This window comes from Hermetia illucens, chromosome 2 (assembly GCF_905115235.1).
Source record: "Hermetia illucens chromosome 2, iHerIll2.2.curated.20191125, whole genome shotgun sequence".
In the NCBI taxonomy this organism is placed as follows: Eukaryota; Metazoa; Arthropoda; class Insecta; order Diptera; family Stratiomyidae; genus Hermetia; species Hermetia illucens.
Window position 1 is genome coordinate 124,165,705 of NC_051850.1, and position 15,203 is coordinate 124,180,907.

General features: G+C 44.3%; 1 protein-coding gene across 4 annotated transcripts in view; it reads left to right on the top strand.

The window, feature by feature from the left end:
- The window catches only part of LOC119647906 (protein split ends), a 40,927-nt gene continuing 25,724 nt past the window's right edge, over window positions 1–15,203 (top strand). The window contains exons 1-6 of one of the 4 annotated variants that reach the window (XM_038049217.1): window positions 1–163; window positions 10,622–10,755; window positions 10,814–12,326; window positions 12,384–13,314; window positions 13,428–13,728; window positions 13,784–13,871. In XM_038049217.1, coding sequence (XP_037905145.1) covers window positions 10,624–10,755; window positions 10,814–12,326; window positions 12,384–13,314; window positions 13,428–13,728; window positions 13,784–13,871 — 2,965 coding nt within the window. In that variant the 5' untranslated portion in view covers window positions 1–163; window positions 10,622–10,623. Of the gene's footprint in view, window positions 164–9,565; window positions 9,661–10,621; window positions 10,756–10,813; window positions 13,315–13,427; window positions 13,729–13,783; window positions 13,872–15,203 lie in introns of those variants that run through there. The other 3 variants (XM_038049214.1, XM_038049216.1, XM_038049215.1) reach the window with 3 other exon arrangements.

The following is a 15,203-nucleotide window of genomic DNA, read 5'->3' on the forward strand; positions in this document are numbered from 1 at the left end:
GTATGCGTACAGAGTGTGTTTGTGGAGCAATCGTAGGAAAATTCATTAAAATTTCGGCATTTAGTTGTGCATTTTTGAATGTTGATCGGTGAAAAAGTCAAAATGGAAATGTATTGAAAAAGGGGGCAGTAAAAACGGCGGGCGATTGATAGACGAATTGCAGGTAAACGAGTTTCAAAATTGGATAATCTGACGGAATTTAGGTCGTCGCGGAGTGTCTACCCTGGCTAAGTGTTCATGATTTTCCGTGCGAAATTATGGCCGTGTGTGGAATATCCCCTCGGAAAATGCTTTTATTTCGATGGAACAATGGTTTCCCAGTGTAGTTCTCCTTATTTTAAGGCAATTGCGGTGGACTGCGCCCGATGAGCGTATCCATTGGATGAAGTGGCGAGCGTGCAGCGCTTTTTGGTGAAAACAAGGTGGCTGGGAGCCTGTGCAGTGTCAACCGATGCGAAAGAGAAACTTTTTCGCTAGTGTCAGAGGTTTGGTGGAACCAGGCGCAATGTGTCTAATGCATTTACCGTTGATTAGAGTTAGCTGAGCAAGGAAGCGATTTATTGGGCACTTTTCCCAACATTGGGGAAAAGGCCGTACGCCTGTAAATTGCTTGGAACCAATAAGTCTGTTAGCGCTGTTGATTGGCAGTTCAAATTGCGAAATTTGAATTAGACTGACTCTGCTGACGTGAGGTGCATCCGAAAGATCCCACGATGAAGTTCACTGTTGCGAGGAGGCTTCTATTGACTAATCTAACGTGAATGAGTCTTGCAATTTGTTTGACTCGTCTAGTAACCATCGCACTAGTGCCTAAGGATAGTGCATGATTGCACTCACGTTACGGTGACAAGTGGTTGTAAGTGGATGGATCTGTAGTTGCCATCATTCTGGCGTTACCCACTTCCAAACCTAAATATTTGCTATATTCTATTGGAAAAGATTCCTTCGCACTTGCGAGTAGGGACATTCGGTTTCGTTAAAACAAAAGCAACTCAGACGTTGGCTAGCAGTGAGTGAGCTTCGTTTTCCACGGCGTTGAATTGCAAGTTTTGCGCACAAACGCAATTTTACGTTTCCAGTTGATTATTATTCGAGCTTCCTATCGATTATATATTGAGATAATTCCTATGTCCTTCCTATGGCTGGTATAATTCATTACCTTACTCTGCCTGATACCTTATCTCTCAATTTCAGTTCCGACCTCAAAAACATGTTTCCAGTCGCGTTATTCTCAGGAAATATGCATGTTAGGAATTGAAACCATTCTCAATATCCGTGCGCCACGTTGGATATCCATTCAGCCTTTCCTGAGGGATGTTCGGATGGCTCCAAATCCCATTAGCGGCAGAAGTATTTGCATTCTAGGATAGATGTCGAATTTCTCCAGTTTATGCACTATATTTTGTTATTTGAGTATTTTTAATGATTTCTTTTTTTTTTTTACTAAATTAATATATGTTTACCATTTGCCCCTTGGTGGGGTGCAAGGAGTCACACACATGTACGCGCTATCGCCCGTGGTTTGGTGAAAAGCGCTTCAGCTCTTCGAGATGTCCGCAATCCTCCTCCACTGTCCTACACAAAGTGTCCTTGAGACGACTGCATATCTAAGCTTGAAATGGAATTGTCGCTTTTTAACTGCGACTTCCGTCTTCACATAGCGTACGGATGCTAGGTCTGTGTGCCGCGTACTCCGATGATACGTCGCAGCCTGTTTTGACGAAGGCTTGAATCCTTCGACTGGCAGTGGAGTTCACTTTCCATGTGCTACTCCCATATAACAACACAGAAAGGACACTAGCACGCAACAATCTCAATTTGAACAAATTACTACATTTTAAACAAGGCAGTGGAAGTGGACCTATTGCTGTTCATTCTTCGGATAACACCCAATTGGGTTCACGATCGGCAGAAACCGCGCTTCCTAGATATACAAATTTATCGACGCCATCGATACTTTGATGATTAATGTAGATAGGGAGAGTGATGATCTGTCAGACAAGAACCTTAGTTTTGTTGATATTTATGTTCAGTCCAATTCTACTTGCCTCTCTTTCCAAGTCCAGAGCCATTTAGCCAAGGTCCATGATCCGGTGAGAGAGCAAACATATGTCATCAGCGTAGTCGACGTGTTTGGGGAAGATATCATCGTCCATTGAGCTCCTCCACGTCCTCCGAACAGGGTAAAATAAAGAATGATACCGATAGCAAGAAGAACCTCAAATTTCTCAGAGATCCGGCCACATTATATGTCGTTCTAACAAAAGCTATTAGATTTTTCCGGAATGCTCCATCTGCGTAGTGCACGCGATCGTCCCCTTCTTCCACTCTCGGGGAAATCAATGATTTATATCAGATCGCATCAGAAATCATAATTTAAATTAAACTTGATAAATCATAATAAAATTCAAAATTTTTTCCGAGTTGTCACAATCTCGGCAGATGCCGGATTTTACCTAATATTAGCACTAAGTGGCAAGCATTTAGGCTCGGACCATGCTATCTACTTAAATTATAAAGGGGCGCTGATTGCCGGTGGTAGGTCAATAGGAGAATCCGTCGAAAACTTCCCGCAACATCGAGTACATATGGTATATTTCTGCATGGTTTGAACCAGACTGTGTGAGAGTCCGAGGACATCAAGGGAAGCCATGAGGGATTTAGGTGCAATACCTGTAGCTGACAATATTATGGGAACTACAACCATCCACTCGAGACGCGAAATTTCTTTAATTTCCCGAGCCAGTGGCTCATAGTTTACCTTCTTCTCCAAGTATTTCCGTGCAAGCCAGTGAAGGGATAGCAAATACATTCAATGCGCTTATTTTATTCTTCTCCGAGAGATGCGATTTCAGTACCAGCTTTACACGTCGCAGGAATTCGGACAGCAAAGCATCCTTTAGATCACCAACACCAGCATGGGTTCCTTGCAGAATTCCTGGGTATTTGCAGAAGACTGTCTCGGTCGTAGTTTGGATGTGGAGGTCAATGCTATGTCCGGCATGCGGCTCGTGATGACCTTTGCGGATGGCTTAGATTCGACCCTTGTCTAATCCAAACTCCATCCAAATATCACGGCTGAATATGTCCACTATTCGCAACAGACTTCTAATGTGGTCGTCAGTATCAGCATACAACTTGATGTTACCTAAGAACATTAAGTGTGTCAGTTCGCATAGTATCTCCATATATGGACAGGCTCTGAGGTATTGGCACCCTCAGATGAAGGCACTGATAAGGTGGTGTTGTACCCTTTCATGACTGTCGCTAAAAACTTTATTAGTTTCGGATCAATGAGATACAGACGTAGGACAGCGATTAGCCAGGTATGCGGTACGCATTCGAAAGCCTTGGCATAATCGATATAGCAACTAAAGAGATTTCTTTGGCCTCTAGTTGCTTGTCCTACAACTATCGAGTCGATAATGAGTTGGTCTTTGCAACCCCTTGACCCAACTCGGCAGCCCCTCTGCTCCTCGGACAGAATATTGCAGTCCTCAAGATGTGCATTAGCCCTTCCGCTAATAAATGAATTTCTAGTGGATTGGTAAGCAAGTAATTGGTCTTATGTCTGCGAGGTCCTGTCCTCTTTAGGGATAAGGTAGGCAATCCCCGCAGTGAGGAAGGGTGGAAATTCCTCCGGCCGACTCATGACCTGATTTATGCTGTGTGCTAATCGACCATGTATACTGGTAAACTTTTTGTGTCAGAAGTTCCGCACCCGATCCAGACCTGGGCCCCTGCAGTCCTTCGAGCTGTTTATGGCTCGTCGAACTTCCTCTTCGGTAACATCCGAAAAATTAATGCCAATCGTAGTGGCATGGCGGATGCCTTCGCCGGTCATCCACTGAACATTCTGGGAGGGTAACCCCCAACATCCGCTTCCGTCACCGAAAACTGCACTGTCTGCACGCTCTGTTGGGATTCGTTGAGTGATCTGGAAAAGCTCAGCTGTTTCCTCGCGCATGTTGCATTCTGGACACGTCTGCAATGACTTTCGCCATACCGTCGTAACCGACTGCATACGACAGAAAGTTTCTGCTTTTGTATGTCCAGAATTTCAACTACGTAACTGCACCACAATACACAAGTGATTGTAGTTGCAACAACGACAGAATAGCATACAGACGATATGGAATCTCATCATTGACTTGAGATATAATGCTCGGAGTTGCTGGAGCTGCATAGAGCTTGGGAATACCTGGTCTATGCAAAGGAGCCATTTCTGAGAATTCTATATACGCTCTTTGGAATTCGTCCCAAACCTCAGCGAGGACTTCAGTTAGACGGTGGAGAAAAGTGCTTCGCGAGCACTGAAAATGCTGTCTGCAGTGCGGCGTGGTGTTTCTTATGCCGCCGTCTCTGCCCCTATCGACTCTTGGTCACCAGTATCCGCGATGACCTCAAGTCGAACACGCTCCCTGATAATGGCCGGGATTGTGTCGCCACGAGCAATAAAGCGGTACTCATCTGCAACTCGCTGCACAGTCACGTGTGCGAATTGCAGAAAACGCTCAACGTCTCTGGTGCAACAAGGGGCGATAAGATATAGTATCCGCCTCTGCCGTTATTTCGTAATAGGAGCGGATGATATAAAGAGGGTAAAGAGGTTCATTTCCTCAGCCCACTTCATCCGCTGCCGAAGTGAATCTGCTGAAATGGTCGATACAGATTGTGGCGAAACAGCTGTAGCAGGCGGAGCAATGCTCCTGGTCATCATGGTGCCTAAACGTTGAATCGTCCTACAATTAGCGGTTTCGACGCCATGCTGTCCATTACGGGACTCCTGCCGGTCATCCGTACCGGACCTCAAATTTCTCCTTCTCCTCATTTTTCGGTTTGCATTTTATACTGAACTGCCAGGTGTGGTGATAGCTTCCTCAGTGAGTGATCTGCAAGACTGCAAAGTTCCTGCACTTTCCTCACCTACCCCCTGAGGGTAACAACTCCTTCCTCCTTTAACAAACGGGCTTGGGACTGGCTACGCCGGAGTTCAAAATTTTGTCACAATCGCGGCAGATGCCGGATCTTACCTATTACTAACACTAAATGCCAAGCATTTAGGCTCGGACGATTCTACCTACTTAAATTATAAAGAGGCGGTAGTGGCCGGTAGGTCATTAGTGGTAGGACAATGCGAGAATCCGTCGAGAACTCCCCGCAACATCCAACACGTATGCAGAATTATTATTATTTTATACATCTAAACCATTAGGTAGCTCAATATGTTCGTACCGTTTTTTTCAAAAAATTTTATTTGGCTAAACAGCAATAAATAGAGCAATAAAATAATAATATATTCGCCCTTAATGCTCACGACCTGTTCTCGTCTTTCGACTATTTTGTTGATCTCGTTCCGCCACAAGCTGTGCGGTCATGAGTCGAAGACATTTTTGGGTCAGTTTTTGATTTAACTGATTGAACAGGAGACAGAAAATATGGTGAATGGTAAAAAACCTTTCATTCGAGCTCTTAGACTACGCCCTCGACCACTTTCGCAATTCAGCCTAGGATTGTTTTGAAGCAGTATTGTTTGGCTTTGCCGCTCTGGCCTTTTCAGTTGAACTGTTCATTTACGTGGTGAAACTCGGCAATTTATAGCTCTTTGCTGACCACACTGTTTCTTCCATTGGGAGATACCCAATGCAATATACACTCCTGGTGCCACCAAGCGTAAATGTTTCTTCTTTGAGTGGAGATCCTGCTTGACTCTAGGCGTTGGCGTTTCTCCTGGAGCAACCTATTCTTTTTTTATTTGTTCACATCACGATTCGATACAAGAAACACTCCTTGTGTCCACGTGTTGCTCGATGCTTGGCAAGATGCTGAGAGGCAAATTGAAAGTGTTTTTCTTCCTACTGCTGCTCATTTTTTTGGAAATTTTACCACCTATTTGACGATCTTTGTCGAAATGTCTTCAAATATAAACACCAACTTTCATTACCCACTTGTTTTGAAAATTAAATTGCACCAGACCAAATGTAGAAAAAAATGTTTTCTACAGATGCAAATGAGGACATGGCTGTATGTAACTGCACAAGGTCAATCGCACGACTTAGTATTCACTCAAAGAACGATCATTAACGACAATTTAGAGGAATTCAGGAGATAGAATGGTTTTTCTTGCGATTTGTCAGAAAACTTCGGGGAATCCTTGTTTCTTTTGCCGTTTGAAAGCGACATCCTATGTATCGCATTCGGCGGATTCCACGGGCAGCGCTGTTGTTTCTTCTATATCTGGGGAATGTTTACTTTTCAATCCCGGTGAAGTCTACCCAAACTGCTGACTTAGCCGCCATAAAATTTGGGACACGTGCAGCACAGGCCCGAGATCTCCAAAAATTTGTCATTTGAATCGACAGTCAGAGAGCGTACAAATGTATGCTACCTCAAACAACCACCCACTACTTAAAATTCACGCCTTTGTTGAGGATTCTCACCTTGAGGAAGTCCAATTTGGACTCCAGCGCACAGCGGGGTTCCTATTAATGAACTAGCAAATCAGACTGCCAAAAGATCTACCCTAGCGGGCATATTCCCCGCTAGGACAAAAGGAAAATGTTTCGCCAACATCTTCCCATGAATTCCAAAAAGCCTTGTTAGACAACTCTAGAACTAAAATCTAAAACCACCAAAATGGTTAACCGCCTTGTCACCAACAAGATCTTAAAGAAGGTCTTCCTGGCTAGGATAGGTGCTCAACCACGGACCGCTGTGACCTATGCGGCAAAGTTGAACAAAAGGACCACATCATCTTCCTCCAGCAAATTCCAACAATTTCATCGATTCCATTTTTTTCGAGACACGGTTGGCGCGCAGCGGTTTACAATAAATTACGTCCTGTCGCTTCCACAACTTACCAAGTACTGAGAACCGTTCCACCGCCAAGGTTGCAGTCTCTCACGGGTCGTAAAGGACGTACCTTGGAGAAAATTGGGACGCCACTTCTGAACATCATGCTCCAACTGGCTGGGAGATACTACATTCGCTAGTAATGTTGCCGTATTTTTGGTGGAGGCGCGAACACTCGACAACTTAAGAGACGTTGTGTTGTCTATCCGTATTGTGACTCGAGCGAAGGCAAAACTCCTTCCTATAATTTTCTCCAAAATTTTTGAGCTAAACTCGGTATGCGTTCAGGCAATCAATAAGAAGAAATATAATATTACGCTGATTTAAAACGAATTCAAAATGCTTCGCCGGTTAAACATTGGATTGAACATTTCAACATTTGCTCCCCAAGGGGAAAATCTTACAATTCTTGCGGGTTATAGGAGAGAAAACATCTAAACGTGTGGACTAACGACTTAAAACAATAAGGCGTCGTTCCCTTCCCTCAGAATGTTGCCTTATCGAATGTCGATGTCCTTCGCCAGCAGCTCTTCTTTGAGTAGCTTATTGGCAATTTGGTAAGATAATACACTTTACTTTCGTCTGACTCACTTTTTCCTGACTTTCTTGTTATTCGAAAATTAATTTTTGCTGTTAAAAAATTGTTTTTCGAGGTCATCGCCGACTTTATCGCAATTGTTTGCGTTCGACACGTAGGTTGCTCACTCCGCCCCCGGCTGAAACAAAATGGAGTTTCAGCGAGGAATTAAACGCACGGTTCCCTCAGAGCTCAGCTGCCGCAACTCAAAATGACTGGCCGCGCTGGAAAAAAGGTGGGCCAGGAAGACCCTCGTGATCATGCTTCCTACGTCGAGGTTAAAATTGGGCTTCGCTCGAGGGCTGTGAAAGCGTTATCGTAAGCGGCTTTAGCGGCAACTGTGTCGTTAAGCAGACGTACCAAATCGGTAGTGTTAAGTCCTGATCTAATGTTGAGTACAGGACCGCTGGGGAGACTCGAATTCTCCCCGTATACCAGCTCCGCGGTAATTGCAGCAAATTCCTCGCGATTGACTGTCTGGAGGCCGAATAGAACGGGTGGCAGGACTTGCAACCAAGCAGGGTCGTTTTGGGTCATTATAGCGTCCTTAGGCGTCCTGTGTCTATACAGGTGATTCGTTTTTGTCCGGTAACGTTTGAAATTGATGAATTTGCCCAAACCCGAGAAAAGGGAGGAGTCAAATTTCTTTCCCTGCTCGATAATTACAGCTACCGGTGCACGAAAGCATGGGCTCCACTTTCGGTACAATATTGTGCAGAAATGTCTTTCAGAGATATCACCTCAGGCGTGAAACTATCGATGATTCCGAGGTAATACCTGGAAACTTGCGATTCTCGCAAAGGGTTAATTAAATTGGGATGAATTGTGTGGATCGAGCCTCTGCACTTCTCTGCCTCTACCTCTTTTCTCACATGTTTTGTAGTATTACATTCCTGGCATGTGATGCAATACCTGACGGAAATCGGCCAAAATATATTGTATACTGGACGTTGAGCTGAAAATATGAAACTCCCCAAATGTGTATTTGGGGTTAGTTCTAGACCGCCCTCAAGCAGGCTTGGAAAAATGCGCTCGAGGGTACTCTAAATGCTCGGACTCAGAGGAAGACGCAACCAGAACATCATTCAAATAAACGAAACAAAAGTGCAGGTTTCGTTGCATAGAGTGGATGAATCACTGAAAAATCTGAAAGTCATCCTAGTGAACACGAAGGGTCCGAAAGGTGTGCATATTGCGATTTTCGTGATGACTTTGGGAGCTACACGAACTGATACAATAATAGTAATCATTGTTACAACAATGCATATTAGATCTGGGCCTTGAAATATGTTAGAGCACCTCATTCAAAACCGTAACGGTAGACTACAATACAATGTAGGAGGCAATGTGGTCAATATTGCACTCGCCCAAGGTCATTACCCTGATTTGACCCAGGTACTGAGTCCTTGAGTGTTTTACGTGGATACCTGTCGAGTGGAGACTTAATCCCACGGTCTTCTTAAGACACGGATTGATTTTGTAACCATAATCAGAGCCCTGCTGCGACAAGCAACAACGGTACCAGTCTATACCCAGTGCATGGCTTAGCATTCATATTGGTGGATGCAAGACCTACACCTAAATCTCTACCGAACTAAGGAGTACGGCACCCGTATTGAAACGTAACACTACGCCGAGGCCCGAAGGTCTCTTCTCGCCTGAGTATAACCAACAACCCCCATGAAGCTCCCACTAGGGGGCCAACCCGAGCTGTATTCACATACAACGGGAGTTCCCCTGATGTATGAGAGTCCAGGGGCTATCCCGGTTACCATGGTACCAATATACCCCTGGTGAGGTTTCGTGACCAAATTGCCACTTCAGATGAGTCCTCGTGCAGACGTGGGTCTGATCGCCCTGATTAGGCCTTTGGAGCATTCGCCTACTGCATCACGGCCGGCAAGCCAAAGTGATACAGCGTCGCCCGGTGCCATCACTATGGAGGTTCTCCTCGGCCACTTGGTTTTGGTTCAGCCGACAGGGTTGCCACCCCGTCTTCCTCACCACCACCTCTGAGCACCTGACTCAAATACTCATTCATACGGTGTGAGCTGTCGGATTCCTACGCCACGACCAGTGGCACCCGCAGTTCCATGGCATTTACTGAAGGACTTACCTCTATTCTATTCGTGGACATGTTGAGTGGAAGCGAAACAACTTGCAAACATCACCGACGCACAAACGCGTTTCGTTCGGACTGAAAAGAGCGTGTCAGTGTGTCTCTGCGGCAAGTAAGTACTCTACTGATAAATTTCCTGGTGAGATCATTGCTCGTTCTTTCATAACATTATCAGATAGGATGTGGTTAGAGTCCACCACCACCACAATTACAATGTAGTCCTTAAGGACGGCTCTCCTCAACTGAACTGCATGAGGTTGTTCTTAGAAATCATTCCTTTCCTATGGTGCCTCGAGATTGCACCCAGATCAGGGATTCGATAGAGCCAAATGGCGAAATCGCTCACGACGAGCCGACCCCGCTTGCGCACGGGAGAAAGGCTGAAGAAAAAGAAGGTGCCTCACACTTCCCAACTTGGGTATGTTTGACGTCTGATATCGAAACAGCTTTAAAATTTGCAAATTGGTAATCCACAAATTTCTATCTCATTTAGTCTGCTTTTACGACGGACGTTGAATTTGAGTGAATTTTTAAATTCCAATTCAAAGGGTACACATTCTACTTCACGGAGTACGTATTAACCTGGGTGTGGGTCAGCCTTTTCAACACTCAATAATACATTATATTGCATTGGTATATCTTTTCTTTTTTTTTTCCAACGAGCGTGAATCTTGTTCTACAAAAAATTAGGCGATGACGGCTTTACGGTTTCTTACTAGGGCAGAGGCAAATCGTGAAACGCTGCCTCACCTCTGCCTTGCGAGCAGCGTGACCGAAGCGGCTCGCAAATATATATTATATAATTATATAATTCGCAGAACCAAATTTAATTTATCCTGTTCTGCGAATTATAAAAAGGAGCACTCAACATCTGCGAGCCGCAGAGTGCTGAAATTTTTAATTTCTTAAAAGCGTATATTTATGTGATCACGACTAGAATAGTCTTTCGCAGTTCCACCCTTGTAGAACTTTTGGGAAAAATCATTAGCATCGATGAAAAACATTTCATTAGCTTTTACTACTTGGAAGGGAGTTGTTTTCCAATAATAAATCTGAAAAATCCCTTATTGCAGCTATGGAATCACCGTATATTTCAATAAACCTGGACGAATTAAAACGTTTGTATCCGAATCTCAATCTGGAAAATGTTCAAGTTGTTTCTATGGGAAGTGGAGTTGCCGATGAAACACAAAATACGCAGCAGGTGGTAATTTCAGTTAGTAAATAAATGTACCGTAAGCTGATTTTGTGTTTTCCTTTCGAAGGTCATTATAGCTCCGGAAGAATCACTCGTCCTGAATGAAACACCCATACAGCAGTTAGTCACATATCAACAGCCAACGCAAAGTACACAAGCTTACATAATACAAAGCACTGAAAACGATAGTGGGCAGCAAACTGCCGCAGTAGCCCAACCATCAATCTATTACTCAACCGAAGTTCCTAGCGATCAATTGATTCAGCATCAGCAAGTGCAGCCGCAACAGAACATCAATATATCGCATCAACTACATCAGGATGCTACGCAGCAAAACATAATACTTCAAAAAACGATTGGTACGAATCAGCAGCCGACGGCGTCTCTCATTCAACAACCTATGACAAATCAAGCGACCACACATCAACACGTGATAATGCAACAGACTCCGCATATAGTACTGCAACAACAGCCTGCACCGCAGCAGCAACAACAAACCACAAATCCGATAGTTCTGAGGCAAATGCAAGGAAACACTATAAACCAGTCGCGATACGTATACCAACAACCCCAGACTAGAACAGTGCTTTATAACACACAACCCCAGGCTACAATTCAAACTAATCATCAACAACATATTACACAACAGCAGCAACAAATACAACAACAACAGCAACACATTCAGCAGCAACAACCACAGCAGACGCATCCTTTGCAGCATCAACACCAGCAGATCGTATCTCCGTCAAATCGAGTATCCGTAATGCAACAACAACCATCCCAAACCCGGCAACTTATTGTATCAAGCCAACCTCAAATACAACCAAATTTAATTTATCAAACTCCACAAACTCAGCAGCACATACAACATCAACAGACTCAGCAGACCAATATTATGCAACAGAAACCGCATCCGGCTCAAATATCACCATCGCGTCTTGTGCGAATTGCAACTCCGAGGGGTGTAACGCTAATTAGCCCAAACCAGGCGCCTAAGTTGGCACCTTTCCGCAACAACAGTCCTCGATTTTCAACACCCCAAAGTGCTTCGTTGACCACTCAGACGGTGACCGCAGCAATCGCCTCAAGTTCCGCAAATACCTCTGAAAGTATGACACCTCCCCAAGCAACAGTAGTCAAACAAGTGCAACGTAGAGGGAATGCTGCACGCGGTCGTGGGGGTCCCTCCCCCCGAGGAGGACGTGGTGGTACTCCGGTACGCCTTCAGGCACCAACTAATTCAACCATAGTGCAGCAACAGCAAACCTCACAGCCTCAAAATGCTCAACCGCGAACAGTGCAATACCAAGTAAATCAAGTATCAACAGCACAATCCCAATCTCGACAGAATGTTCCTCCACTTGTTTCAACTCCGACGCAACGCATTTATGCTGGAGTGGTGAGCACTACTCTGGCTACCACACCTAGAGGGGTGATTACTGGAGGTCAGGCACAGCGCGTTATAGCAACTCAAACTCCAAAGAATCAGTCACCAAACTCAGTTGCTGTTGGTGCGGGAAGTCAACAATCCACCCCGCGATACCGCATTCCGAAGATAGCCGCCAACACTAGCACCAATGGTAGAACTAATTCTGTTCCCCACACCATTACTAATAATAATTCGAATTTGTCTTTAGATTTGGAAGAAAGCATTCAGGCGGTTGTTGTTACGAAAGCCAACGAAGTTAATACTCCTGGTAGCACGGTGTCAACAAACAAGTCCTCGGGGTCGAAAACGTTCCATACTACCGTGACTACTTATAGCACTATTGAATCTCCAGATGACGATAAGAACACGGGCAAGGTGACGATAAAAAATGGGCCCAGTATATCGCTTATAGAATTGAAACGTCAACAACAACAACAACAAAGGCAGCAGCAACAACCGCAACAAGCCGCTCATATTCTAGGGAAGGCAGTACAGGCAGTACGTACGAACGCTACTGCTGCGAACCGTGCCGTTAGCACATCTGGCCAACCGTCGGTCGCAATTCAAAGAAACACTACTCAAGCTGCAACCGCAACTGATGACAGCAAGAAAGTGATTCGAAGTCAACCGCAAAACCAACACATTATTCAGCCCATGTCTACTAACAAACTCCAAAATCCGGGTGGCGACACACAAAAAAGCGCCCGAATGTTAGTAATCCTTAGCAATGGTGAGCAACGGTTGATAACATTCACCCTCCCACGAGAAAGCTGCACTGTTCAGGAGCTCCTCGAGCAAGTAGGCGTTCCATTCACCCCTAAAACGAGCATTCAATGTGTTCCCAATCCTGGTGCAAGTATCGATTACATTGTAACTGTTGGTATCAGCGTTCAAGAATCTGTAACTGAACTAGCGAGTGCTGCTGAAAATAGCTTGCAACTGTCAAAGCAGCAACAAGAAGCCAGTACTCAGCAAAATGCAACAAATGCTGAACAAAGTGCCCAAACCAATCAGAACAATTCATCTGAAAAGCAAACTGCAGAAACGTCTAAGGAAGTTCCTGCTAAACTAATTCCAGGGTTTTTGGCCGTTTGCACACAATGCGGTTACACTGGATCCGATTTCGCTAAATGTGAACGGTAAGTGGAAGTATATGATGTGTAAGTTTTATTCGACTTCAAAGTGCTTTTCAAACAATTTAAAAGGCAAAGGTAGGCCAGAAACAAGTTAACATCGTATTTTTTCTCAATAGTTGCAAAAGAGTCTTTACCGAGGAGCCAAAGCGAGTTGCAACGAAATCAGTCGCTAAATCAGAAGACGAAAAGAAAAAAACACCAGCAGAGCTACTAAGCAGGGCTGCGGCAAAGGGTACACTCGCAGTTAGTGCATCCGGTCTTCCTCCATTGCGTGCCGGTAAAGTAACAATCACAGCCTCTACACGAGGACGCGGTCGGGGAATACCACGGGTCAAACCACCAGAAGCTGAACCTGTAATTTTAACGTTGAGTAGTGATGAAGAGGGCGATGAGGATAAATCGAATAAATCAGCAAAAGTAAGACTGTCTTTTAGCATATTTAGTTCAGTTGTAATAAAAATGATTTTGCTAGACTCAACTGGCTGCACCAAGCCCACCTGTATTGAAGCCTCCTTTAGCATGTGAACCTGTTATTTTGGAAAATATGCCAGCACCAGCAAGTAAGTACTACTTTATTTTGTTTCAATGAGTCGTGTTAAATTGTCATGAAATTTGTTGCGGAGAACATAACTTTTAACCCTATTATAACACAGACGATACTTCTTCTTCTTTAGCCTAGCCCGTTCAGGAGCGGGGTCGGCTCGTTTGATGGGTTGCGCTATTTTGCTCGCTCATGTGCCTGAGCTGGATGGAGTCGAAAGATCCTCAAATCACTATCTAGCGTGCAAACCAACGTTGTTTCAGCCGGCCTTTTGGTCTTTTCCCACCGACTTCGATGTTCAGACCAATCTTGTCAAGTGAGTTTGCATCACGTTCATTGATGCGTCGATCATAAAGAACGTCACTTGTGAAACGTCATTACATCCAAGTTGCACTAATGCGTGAAGGAATTTCATAACGTCGATCATCATTGGCTGAAAGCATCGATCCGAAATATTTAAATCGCTCAGTTTTTGGCAGAGCGGTGACGGTGTCTGTTTCATTGGGGTCAGTCGTCAAAAATTTGTTTAGATTCAGTTCCACATCACTTTTGGAGGGAGGAGTGGTGAGAGGGCACTTCCTTGATGAACACCAACAGAAACCCGAAGCGGTTTTAATATATTTGCTGCACTCGAGAGATTAGAATGCGCGAAATTCACATAAAATTTAAAGGCTTTACCTTCTATAACTTTGTTAATAATAGTTGGATTTCCTTCAAACTTCCCAAAGTTATGCCTTAGTTATCCTTTATGCTCGTGCCAAAGGCACTTCTAGCATGAACTTAAAGGCGGTTTCCGGCTTAATTTCTAAAATATCCTAATATACTATATTAGGAACGGATGTATCTTGAGCCTAGATTTCGTTTACACAATCGTGATTTTTTTCAAATTTTTCGTTTTTATAGGTTCTGATAACGAGATCTGTTACATTTTTCGAGGGTAATATTTTGAGCCCTCATCCGATATCAAATATGGTACCACTTTCGGAAAGTATTAATTAAATCCTTTCATGTAATATGCACTCCCTTTCACGGGTGTGGGGAGTCCCCCCTTAAACTCACCACAAAATGGCGCCACTTCCTGTATGTAAAGGGATCCACAGACCACACATTCTCACCAAATTTTGTGCCAATCGATCCAGCCGTTTCCGAGTAAATCGGGTGTGACAGACATCCATCGAACCGATTCTAATAAGCCTTCCTTAATAAGGAACTTCAGACACTTCGGTTTTGCGTCCTGTTACGGTCATGGTACCCGATTTCGTCAGTATATAGGCTATGGAATCGACTATCCTGTCGTAGGAGGCTAAAAATCCTTCGGAGGATTCTTCTCTCGAACGCGACAAACAGTTCG